The sequence below is a fragment of the Trachymyrmex septentrionalis genome, unplaced genomic scaffold, assembly GCF_001594115.1.
Source record: "Trachymyrmex septentrionalis isolate Tsep2-gDNA-1 unplaced genomic scaffold, Tsep1.0 scaffold24, whole genome shotgun sequence".
NCBI classification, from domain to species: domain Eukaryota; kingdom Metazoa; phylum Arthropoda; class Insecta; order Hymenoptera; family Formicidae; genus Trachymyrmex; species Trachymyrmex septentrionalis.
The window spans coordinates 926,013-938,229 of record NW_017305397.1 but is presented as its reverse complement, the minus strand read 5'-3'; the positions used below and the strand labels follow the sequence as shown (position 1 = coordinate 938,229).

At 35.1% G+C, this 12,217-nt stretch overlaps 1 protein-coding gene across 1 annotated transcript; it reads right to left on the bottom strand.

Annotated features, from left to right (window-relative positions):
- Nucleotides 1-4,201: 4,201 nt before the first annotated feature.
- Nucleotides 4,202-11,334, bottom strand: LOC108748780 (protogenin-like). The gene is made up of 19 exons (XM_018487138.1): nt 10,564-11,334; nt 9,501-9,763; nt 9,263-9,413; nt 8,933-9,152; nt 8,628-8,854; nt 8,413-8,552; nt 8,169-8,328; nt 7,775-8,059; nt 7,504-7,671; nt 7,232-7,423; nt 6,982-7,160; nt 6,616-6,763; nt 6,432-6,536; nt 6,197-6,350; nt 5,974-6,107; nt 5,461-5,886; nt 5,115-5,389; nt 4,943-5,050; nt 4,202-4,856 (listed from the first exon to the last, which is right to left on the bottom strand). Exons 1-19 carry the CDS (start codon nt 10,628-10,630, stop codon nt 4,647-4,649), a joined length of 3,612 nt encoding a protein of 1,203 aa, XP_018342640.1. The 5' UTR covers nt 10,631-11,334; the 3' UTR covers nt 4,202-4,646.
- Nucleotides 11,335-12,217: the final 883 nt, after the last annotated feature.

The window sequence follows — 12,217 nt, the reverse complement described above, 5'->3', positions numbered from 1 at the left end:
ATACATAATAATATATATATATATATATATATATATATATATATATGTATGTATGTATATGTAATATAATATATTGTATACACGCACATGCGTATATATCCACCGGGCGTGAAAATATAATCTTTGAGGTAAACTGCATTTAAAAAAAATTGTAAACAATAGTCTAATAGGTACCGATGTTAAGTTAAAATTAAGTAATGTAAATCACTCTGTACAGAGTGACAATTACGGAGGTATATTCGTTCGACTAGAGCCGCCGTACAATACAATCAATACTTGCTACTATATGTATATTTAACACTACAGTCTGTCTGATAAATTATATCGAACTCTGTATGAAAGGAATGTGTATGTTTATGTTTGTGTGTATATTATCATATATGGAGTGACCAAGTAGTCTTGCACAGATTTCATATAAGTCCCGATTTAAAAGACAATAAAACATTCTTCTCTTTGGCTGCCGCATTGTAGGTATTTCTAAATTAAGATTATAAGATAGTGAAAATAATGCGCAAGAGTTAATTGTTAAGAGATTCACGATGACACGATGATATCGTGTTTCTAGTTCGGTAAATTACGATAATTAATGATCAATGAATGCGCGCAATATTTGTTATGGTGATAGATAGATTATGATCTATAATATGATATCATTTATTTCCGAAGTTCGCGTTTGCGATAATATGAAGGACGCGCTAGACGCGAGACGATGCTTATTGCTTTTGTATGTACTATAAGGTAATGTTATCTTCGTGGATTTTGTACATACGGAATGCTTCACGTAAAGTCCTGCAGGCTGTCCTCCTTGCAAAAGAAGAACGGTCTGCAATCGCTTCGCGTAAAACACTTTGACTTCCTCTCCTGAACGGCGACTCTATAGTCATTTGTTCACGACATAAAACTTATCACATCCACGAAATTGTTTCAAGAGCACTATGGTATGCGTGTACGGAGTGTTTTATCGTTTCAATTAAATTACTGATTGCTGTTGGCGATTCATTCGTCGCTGCGGCTACCTCTTTCTCTTTTTGTAATACGATACTCCATTATCTAATACTGCGGATATGGAGTCGGGAATACAGCAGCAGAATTGTACATGTAACTGGAGCAACATATGTTACAGCTAAGGGAAGTATAGTACATTATGCTACTTAAGTGTAAGAAATGAGATGAGGACAATTTTGATAAGCGTAAACTCATTCTCTCAAGAAACTCGTACAATTGGCAGTTATATATATCCAAAAGCTTGTGTCTACGAAAGGTTGCTAAAATGCTAATAAGTATTTTTATTCTAAATAAGATTTATTATATATATTAAAATATCAGAAATAATTAATAATCAATAATTAATAATTTAAATGCTCAGAAAAAATATACACTATATTTGAAAGTTTGAACTTAAATGGCTAATTTTGCATTTTAATCTTGATATAAATTAGAGAAATATGAATTATATACTATATCTGGATTTATTCATGTGTGTATGAAGATTTTTATCTAAAAACTCAAAACCAATTTTAATATCGTGGACACAAGCCCTAACATGTAAGAAAGTAAAATAATTCGAAAAGCATTGCATACTTTCTACTGCTTATACATCACATAGCGCAATGTTCTTCTAAACTTAATTATCATTTTGAATTCATTTTGTATATAATTAACAACTCTCTCTCTCTCTCTCTCTCTCTCTCTCTCTCTCAAAATTATTCTTTCAAGTGCTTTTATTGTATGCTGCATATGTATGTGTATACATACACACGCGCGCGCGCGCACGCACATACACAACACAGACACATTTTCAAAGCGCAGGAGTGTATAACGTGAAAGTGTATCTTTCTGGTGCATAATATTAACAATACGTAATGATCAACTAAAGGAACAATCGGTTTAATGTTTTGCTCTTTCTCATTATTATACGGCAGCTTAGCTATCAACGCTATAGAAGTGATTTTCTAAAGTATACCATCAACAAATACAAAAGTACATGAAAAAGCATATGAATATACCCTCAACAAATATGGAAATAATATAAAATGTAACAGGCATTACACATTATATATAACAAATGCAAAACAGATAGTTAAATAAAATCGCAAGCATTGAATGCATGCAAACGCATTCGCAACAAGGGTTGCTGCACAAAAAAAAAAAGAAAAAGAAAGAAAAGAACTGTTTAAGAATATATAAATTCAATATTGTATATGCGATTCTATATATATGAGATTCTCATAATTATATTTATAATACATATAACAAGTTCCATGTATTCATGTGTAAATAAAACGATTCTTTCTATTTCAACTGTATCCGATCTGTGTGAACTATATAGAGCTATTGTAATGCGATTTGCAAAGTTCAATAAACGGAATAAGTAAATCTCGTGGTGCACAGTTAGTTAACTAAATATCTCCGTATTAAACGCAAAGTATCGACAATATAACAGTAGTATGTTCTCGTTCCTTGAATAAAACGAAACGGAACAGTAATAATATATTAGACTTCTAACAGACTTTGTTATGGAAATGTGGTAATATTCTATGGAATGAAGATATGATAGTCTTTTTAATATATGCAGATCGAATTAATTCTAGTGTTAATTGTTTTCATACTGTGCTCATGGTGACTATATTATTGCATGATCCAATGTAATGTGTTCATCTAAAGTATATGCTGAATGTAAAATGCAATAAATAACAATTAATGGAGGTACAGTAATAACATTGACATTTCTACGTCTCACTCTAAACGATATAGCTTATTCTATCAGGTACTGTGTTGGGTTTTTCTGTCATGGTAACATGCACCAGTCTGGAATATGTGTCTTGTAGATTCGTCTTGAATGCTGCTTCTTTCTTTTTGTGTAATACACAGAACTGCTTTACCAGTTAACACGCTAAATACCGTACATACAAAACGTTGACATTAATTGTATCGATTACCTAATCGCCTTAAAAACGATATCAATCTTATGAACGGAAAGAAATCCGAGGAATACGTAAAATTCTTCTTTCGTAACATATTACGCAAAGTCTTTTCACATAAACATTCTCCAACGAGGTTATCTGTTAATTATAAAAATATCGTCTATTAATACAGTCTTTACAGTCTCTTATAGAAGTAAACAATTGTGAGAAAACAAGGTGGCCTGTTATTCGCCATTAGTTTGAATCGCAATATTCTGAGTATAATTATCTTTCTGAATATTCCTTCCCATTCATAGGATCTCTTTTTAAATTTAAAGTATGATATATTGATAGTTCACTTTAAACTAATGCAAAACTTACATCAAATATTTTAAGAGCATTCAACAAATCTTTCATTTGTCATGCACACTAGCTCCAAATGCAAAAAAAAGATTTTTACTTTAATTCCTTGGAGAAATTAATATTTTTGTAAAAGTGATACCTTAATGACACACATACGGTACATTAAAATATAAAGAGCAAAATAGAAAAAAAGAGGAAAAAAAGAGAAAAACACGGAATAAAAAATTTTCTTAACATTTCTAAAAACATGTAGCTTCTGGTTAGAGCCTTTCCCTGTTTTCTTAATACTAAACGTTCTTCCTTTGTTCACAATTGAATATCAATGGAAAACTTATTTTGGAATGATCAGTGTCTCTGCTCCATTTTAAGCAATCATCAGTCCGAAAACTGTTGTCAGAATGAAACTTTATCAACTTTTAGGCCATACTATGCCTGAATATTTAGCAATTTTATGTTCCCAAACGCGAAGGAATGCACATGTCTTTTTGCTGTCGGTATGCGAAATGTTATATTTTATGAACATATTCACAATCAATAATTATTCTATTCTATGTACACAGAGGCATCAGAAACTTGCTGTTTTTTATTTCAGTTCATTTTGTTCGCGCATCTCTCAATTTTCGGTACGTTGATAGTTCACTTAATTTGTATATGTACAGAATTATTCGACATTCGTTTAAAGATCAACGAAAAGTGATAAATTAAACACTTTTGAAACAGCTTATGTACAAAAATATTGCATTTCTCTAAATGGTCTTAATCGAAAACTGAATACCGAAATAATTTTGCCAGCAGTATTCACTAATATACTAATATATTAATATCAAAAATTTTTAACCATATTCATATAATAATTATCTTCAATTCTTTTCAAAAATATTTAATTTTTATTTTCAAACAATATTATAAATTATTCTGTACATATACAAGTCCGGCAAATATTTCAAGTATCGTCTACGCGATCACTGCATTGCAATGTTACAAGTGCATCATGCAAAGAATGCAATAAATTTTAGAATTGAGTTGCTTTCACTGAGACGCTTATGCAGACGAGCTTTGTTCTCTGCGCGATAAATGTTTCTTGCTCGTATTTACAACGTGACGATTAACGCCACAATTTTTTTCAAAATAATATTATTTACATCGATCATGTGCCAGACAATACTCCTGCTTCGCGAGGCTGTTGCAATTTTGCATTGCTTTCGCTTTCTCGGGGCTAGACATCGCTACTTTTTTTCTTTTTCTCGCGCATTGATTTGGAGCGTGATCGATGGCGTACCATAAGGAAGGAGGAAATTGAAGAATTCATGTACTCCTACCTGTTGTACCTTGTTACAGTTGAAAAGCATTGAACACTTTAGCGTATTGCCTAACGCATTTTCACCCGTTTGGTCCAAGCGCTGGAACAGATGCACACGTGGCTTTCGGCGATGATGAAATCTCATCGTCCAGACATCCTGAATTGTTATTTAAACTGCTAGCACTACTGCCTAAAGTACAATTGACCATTGTGAGCTGCGTGCCTTCTAAATCTTGCTCCTCTTCCTCCTCCCGTTGATCATTCGAGGCGGAGCTGCCTCTTCTTTTGTACTGCAATCACGAAGAATTAATTAATTAATAAACTATAATGCGTTCTATTGTCTATAACAAAATATTTTTAATATCCGTGGTAATACCTGAGGATTCTCCATAATATGAACATCCTTCGAGCCTCCATTAACCTCCCACGGCGACAATAAGGGTTCTTTCGCGCAAATTTCGAAAACCCCATTAGACTGTGCGCCCTGTACAACACATATATATTATTTCTTGTTAAGATTCACATAAGTTCGAATTTCGTTCAATTACCTTTGCGTCTGAGTGCGGATTTGTTTCGATGGGTGATGATGGACATAGCACTGCCAATTCAATCTCATTCGGGGTATCGGTGGCATTCGCATGTTGACTCACAGACGTGGAAGATTGCTCCGCACAACATTCATTTCTGTTGCGCGACAGCACGCACCCGTTCGTAAGTTGAGCGTCATTTCTCAACCGTGAGTTTTCAAACTTTCTCCGGCAGTATATACTGCATAGGCATATCATGATAAATCCAATGCTTATGCTCACCCCGAGGATCACACCTATAAAATCATAATAAGGATTATTAACGAATCACACAGTTTCTAAATCCAAGTTTGTCCATTTCTCTCACCTAGACTCTGATCGGGCTTAGAATTTTTCTCATTACCCGACGGGGCAGGTACTTTTGATGTTCCACCACCACCACTACCACCACCACCACCACCACCACCACCACCATTATTACTACCGCCATTACTACCGTTACGACTAGTACCGCCGGTAAAAACAATAATAGGGTTTGACGGTTTCCCATAGCCAGCATTCGTCGCAGCTTGCACCATAACGAAATATCGTTTCCCTGGTGCTAAGCCTGGTAAATTCGTCGTCCTTTTATTACCGGACACAGTCACATTATTCCACGTCGTCGTCAAATTTATAGTATATGCGACAATATAATTTTGTATAATGCCGTTTATGTTGGTCGGTTCCTCCCATACAATTCGTACTTTCGTATTGTTCTCTAAGAACCATTGTAACCCTTCGACTTTACCAGGAACTGTAACATTTCGTTTATAAAATTTCATATAAAAAGCCGACATATATATTGTTGTTCTATTAAATAATAACTCTGTTAGAGACTCACCATCTTCGTTTGTATAGCATTCTATAGACTTGCTATAGAAACTGGTTCGATTTGTATCATGCTTAATGGCTTTTACTTTAAATTCATATAAAGTAAAAGGCTTTAGTTCATCAACGCTTGTTTTTGTGTCATTTCTATAAAATACATTTTAAAGAGATTTAAAACTTTTGTCAGCAGATATGTTCAAATATATTTATATTTCAAAAGATCGTGCTATACTTACACGACAGAACATTTAGAATTGTTAGAATTTTGCACATGCACCGCATAATAACAAAATTCAAATGAATTTATATCGTGCGCATCGGACAATGTCCATGACACATTAATGGACGTGGGCGAGACGGGAACAGCCTCCAATGTCATTGGCACAGTATCTAAATTGCAAGATTATCGCATAAAATTGTTTATTCTTTTATTCAGTGCAGATATAATCCATAAAAATTTAACAAACTTACTAGGATCGGATTCTACGGTCTGTACATATTTTGTTAAGCAACTTGTTGCTTCATCTGAGCTGTTCTTCACCATACATAGATGCATAGTATAAGAATCGTTCATATCTGAATAAAAATTAATTATTGTACTTTTAATTTAAATAATATAATTAAAAAGTATTATCATTTATTGTGAAATACCTACCAAGATCAGTGAACAAGTATTCAGTAATATTCTGCGGTAAACTAATATTCTTCAAGTTTTCACCATTTTGATTTTCGCAATAAATTTGCCAGGAATCGAACTTTGATTCAATTTGATCACTTTGCTTGAAGTTGATCTTCCATTTCATCTAATATTGGAACAAAGATTTAGAAAGCAATTCGAAAAATAATAAAAATTTTAACACTTGTAATTTTACAATTTAACACTCTATTACTTTTTAATTACATTCTTTACATTGATAAAATATTAGAATTTTTATCTTTTTTATGTTTATTTATTTAGGTACTCTTTTCAATGAGTATAAGAAACGTTCGTATTTCTAATGTTAATCAATGATATACTAACCTTGATAATTGAAGAGTTTACAATTAATACTTGAATATCTACATTCTTTATAGTAAACTGATTGGATTCAGATGGCATAGTTACAGTAACCCAATCCAATTGTGATTCACTAACATTTGGCTCGCCCTGTTGTGTTCTTGCCAATACTTGAAGATCATATTGTGCTCCAGGTTCCAAATCTGCGATCGTGATATATGATTGTATGATTACTACTTTTGTAAAGCTCAGAAAAAAAAGACAAAGATCATACCGGAAATTATGTAGTATTTAACGGATGCAGGTAGATATTGTACCAATCTGGATGAACTCTGGTGAAGTTTCCACAATAGCTTATAATCCACTATGACGCCGCGAGAATCCTTTTTACTTAAGGGCTCCCACGATACATTTAGTTTTGTACTACTGATTATATTCACATTCATTTTTGGTGTGCCTTTAGGAACTGGAAATTGTCATTTTAAGTTAATCTAAATTATATTTTGTTATAAGATTAAGTTAATAAAAACGGATAGAAATACGTACCACTTGGAGCAGTGGAACACACAATGGTAGCCGACTGATCGCTAGCACCATAGTTATTCCACACGCGTACGTAGAACGAGTAATTTGTAAATGGTTCAAGAAGTTTTGTTACTTCTACAGACGTAGAATTCCCTGGTTCTGGCGGCGAAACTTCCTCCTTACCACCTTCTGTATTAGAAATACATATCAAACGTATATATAAATATAGATAATTGAAAAGCCTCTTAAGAGATCTGTGTTCTTTATACTTATCGCAAAATATCAAACTCACCTACAGGACTATAATGGACGGTATAAGCTGTAATACTGGTATATGGTACAGACTTTGGTGGTTCCCACGAAATTAGGATTTTAACTGGTGAAATAGCGTGACACTTTAGAGAAGTGGGTGTGGCAGGACTATTACGCGATGTATTTACTTGAAGCCGACCAGCAGCCCAAATTTCACCCGCTGCATTTACCGCCACACATTGGTATATGCCAGAGTCAGACGGTACTGTTGCTGATATTGCTAATTCTATTTTATTGTATTCCTTAACATAAGTTGTTCTGCGACCTATTAACATTCAAATTCATTCATGTACGATTAATCGTAAGAGTAAACAAAAATTGTGTTAGATAAGTTCTTCCTTGGCAAGTCCTAAATCTGTCTGTAACATCATTACCATTAATAGTAATATTTAATGAATCTTTCAGCCAATAAATTTGAGGTACGGGTAATCCTTGCGCCTGACACTCGAATCTCGCTGTTCTTCCATTTGGACAGATTTGGTTCGTCGGCGTTTTTACAAATGACGGTGGTATTAATATATCTACTGTTATATTCTGCAATAATTTACGTATATATAAATATGTCAACTTATATCTGTTAAATATTCATTACTTTCAATCACAAGTAAAATCACTTACCTGTACTTGTAAGTCATTGGTAATAGAATTCTTTGAAGAACACAGGTAGACACCAGCATTGGAAATGTTCGCGTTTGTTAATGACAATATACTAATACCAGTGGTGGAATTAAGAAGGATGCGAGGTTTTGTAACATTATCTGCAAACAAATATGATCGGATGTATTCAATTTTCTTAACAAACTAAACGTGTATTCTGCATTCAAATGTCTTACCTATGTAACGAGGAATAAATGACCATGTTATGAATGGCGACGGATAACCAGATGCAGCACATGCCAACTTAAGATTCGATCCATTAAGCAGCCAATGATTGTACGACACTTGTGGGAACAAGGACGATGGCATATGAGTTGTTTTGTTCTCCGCTCTCACAATAACCGTTAATTTTGCTTCTTTGCTCCTTTTGGTCTTCTTTAGAAATTCATTAGTGACTATGCATCTGAAATACAGCAATTTCCATTTTAGTTTTCAATAAAAATATTAACGATAAAAAAAATTAAAAACAAAAAAAAAAGACCTATATGAGCCAGCATCTGACAGTTTCGTTGCACTTATATACAGAACACCTGGTGGTACCACAGAATACTTTGATTCATTATAAGATAACAATGTTTCATTATGCTGCCACGTAATATTGGGTGGGAAAGGAACACTGTCAATCAAGCAAGACAATCTTGTGACTTCGCCTTCTTGAACAGTAATATTTTCTGGAGTTTCTTTAAATACATGGGCAAGTTCTGTAACACATGTGACATTCGTATATTACAACTATGATAAATCTAATTTCTAAATTTTTATTGAAAGAAAGGACTGTTGTACTTATAGATTTGTAGATTGTTGCATTTACCTGCTATTTGAATAATGGTGGGAGCTGATTGTATCAACTCTCCTAAATTAGTACGTGCTACACAGCGATATTCATCTTTATTATGGTTTCTAGCATTAACAATATTATTCCTTTCCTTTTCTTTGAACTTTTGCATTTGTAAATTTTGTTTCTGCACATAATACATCATTGTGTTATATAATTTCTAAGTATAAATTATAATCTCATAATAATAAATCCATAAAGTACTATGTGTTACCTTGTAAAAGTGGAGAGAGCCATTGGAAAGAAGAACACAGCGAGTAAGACCACATGGAGGTGCTGGTATTCCATTGTGCAACCAAGTTACAGTCTCATTTGAGCCAGCTATGCAACTGAGCGTGATCCCCTTTTTTCCTAGTATCACATGGCCACTAGGTTGAATTTCCAGCGTTAATCCAAATCCTTTAGTCAAGCTAGTGTCAGAACTGTCCGATTTGGACACGTTCCTACCACTGATATTTCCTCCGATACCTTTAACACCTATCGAACAGACAGTTTACAAATTAACTTTATATCTTTATAGGATATGAATATTTTAATATTTTGAAAATGTCATCTAATAATCAAAATAAATGAAGAATATATTTCTTTAAGACTAGTCTCCAAAATTTTTTAAATTTTGCCTGATCAGAAATTATACCATTGACGATATTGATTTCATGGAAATATTTAGTAGTTCTTTGAGTAGTCGGACATGCATTTCCAATCATAATTTAATTAATCTATCATAACATAAATATGTACATTCTGAACTGTACTAAAACAATTTTTGCGTTAATTTACATGTGGCCTTGACATTACTTGGTCGTTCATTAGAATATCAATCTTACTTCTGATATTTTAAATAATATTTTGGAAATGAATTACGAGCACCACAAAAACTGACTGCAAAAATAATAAAGGAAGATGCGCTTGATTAGAAACGCTAGAGAAATATTTCAGATTGAAAGCATGTCGAAAAAGACGCGAGTCTTCACGACGTTTGTCTTATAAAACGCATATCACACGAAAACAATATCAGGTTTCTCTGTGATAACGCTAACTGCGCATCTCTCTTTCTTCGCCTCATCACTATGTAAGGAATTCATGCACAGAAGGAAATACAAAGAAAGACGAGAAGGTCTCGGGGGTCGACGATGTCTGGGCCATATACATCATAATAAACCAGTAACATCGTCGCCTGGAACTCGGGAGATGCGGAACGTGCGATTTGATGTTTCTCTCAGGAAACGTCGTTGACGGGGGATGGTAGGCGTAAACACGAAGAATGGAGCACGCACCTGCGGCGCAAGCTGGTTTCAGCACTTCCGTGATCAAGACGCTCAGCAACAGTACTCGCGCCGCCATATATCCACGCTCATCGGCAACCGCGTACCGGTGCGTACGTGCGTGCGTGCGTGTGTATTGCGCGTACGCGTGCGTGTATATGTACGTGTATATGTGTGTTTTGCGTGTATGTGTATGTATGTACGTGTATTAGTTTTCACTGACAGAAAAGCACGGCCGTGGTGCGCCGTCGTCGATTCTTCGTCGTCGTTTCCTTCGACTTCCTTGTCGTCATCGTCATCGTCGTCGTCGTCGTCGTTGACGTCGCCGACGTCGTCGTCGAGTTGCTGGCGCGCAAAACTTGAAGCCGCATGTTTGACATCGTCGGCTTCGTCGGAGCCGAGGAGGGACAGAGAGAGAAAGAGAAAGAGAGAGAGAGAGAGAGAGAGAGAGAGAGAGAGAAAGATATCTCGTCGGCCGTTCCGTTCGCCGAGCTGGAGCGCCCTTTTCTCCCTCCGCCCCCGTCCGACCTCACTGCGCTGCTTTTGCGTTCGCGTGTGTATGCGCGCTCACATCGTTAACCGGCGCGGCGTGCGTACCGATCCTATAAGCGAGAATAGAGGAAATACGATTGACGATACCGTACAGCCGAATCGCGAATCACAAACGCCCGGGCGACTTCGACACCGTCGCCGGGATATCGTGCCCGCACCACCGTCTTCACCGGCGTAAAGTTTGCTGTAACGCGTCCCGACGAATTTTAGCACGCGACACTCTCGTTCTTACTTGCCATTTTCCCTCGGGCGTCCTCGCCGTTTACCGCCGCCTAGAAACGCACGAGGGAAACTCGAAGCTGCGAGGCTGCCGCCGCGTCACGCGCGTGGAAAAACAGAGGCCGACCTGACCGACGTCGAGGCTCGATCGATATTGCATACCGCAATATAATCCTGTAAAATTGTCATAAAACTATGCAATACACAAGCAGAGAGAGATTTCTCTCTGGCACAAGCGTTTTTAAAACAATTAATATTTATAGAAAAGCAATTTCATGTTTACATGATATATATAATAAAGTATAACATGTATATATTACATTTAAAATATATTTTATTGTATATATATATATATATATATATATGTATATATATATATATAAATTCTAGAAATAAGGTGTTTTCCATTTCCAGTTGACTTGATTGTGTTACCAAATGGAAAGCACGCACCAACGACGAGATACTATTAAAGACGACCCTAATTTTCATGATTGATGGCCCAGGGATTGAGTTACCTGGGAATAATTAAAGAATGATAATATTATCAACAACTGATATAAATTTGTAATTATTATTTATATCAATTGTTGATAAAGTCATCATTCTTTAATTATCCCTAGATCACTTTAGGACCGACCGTCTGTAATAGTATTTCGATCGTTGGTGGTGTTTCCTGTTTGGTGACACAAGTCGACATCAAATGGAAAACATCCAATTTCTAGAATTTATATATATAATAAAATATATTATTTTAATATATTAATGTCCCAGACAATAACAAAAAATTCAAAATCGAGATATAACTTTAATAGCACATTTTATCTGACATTATACATCCTGGGAATGTTCTTAGGATATTCAAAGGCAGGATTAGGTAAGGTTAATGGCTTATAAA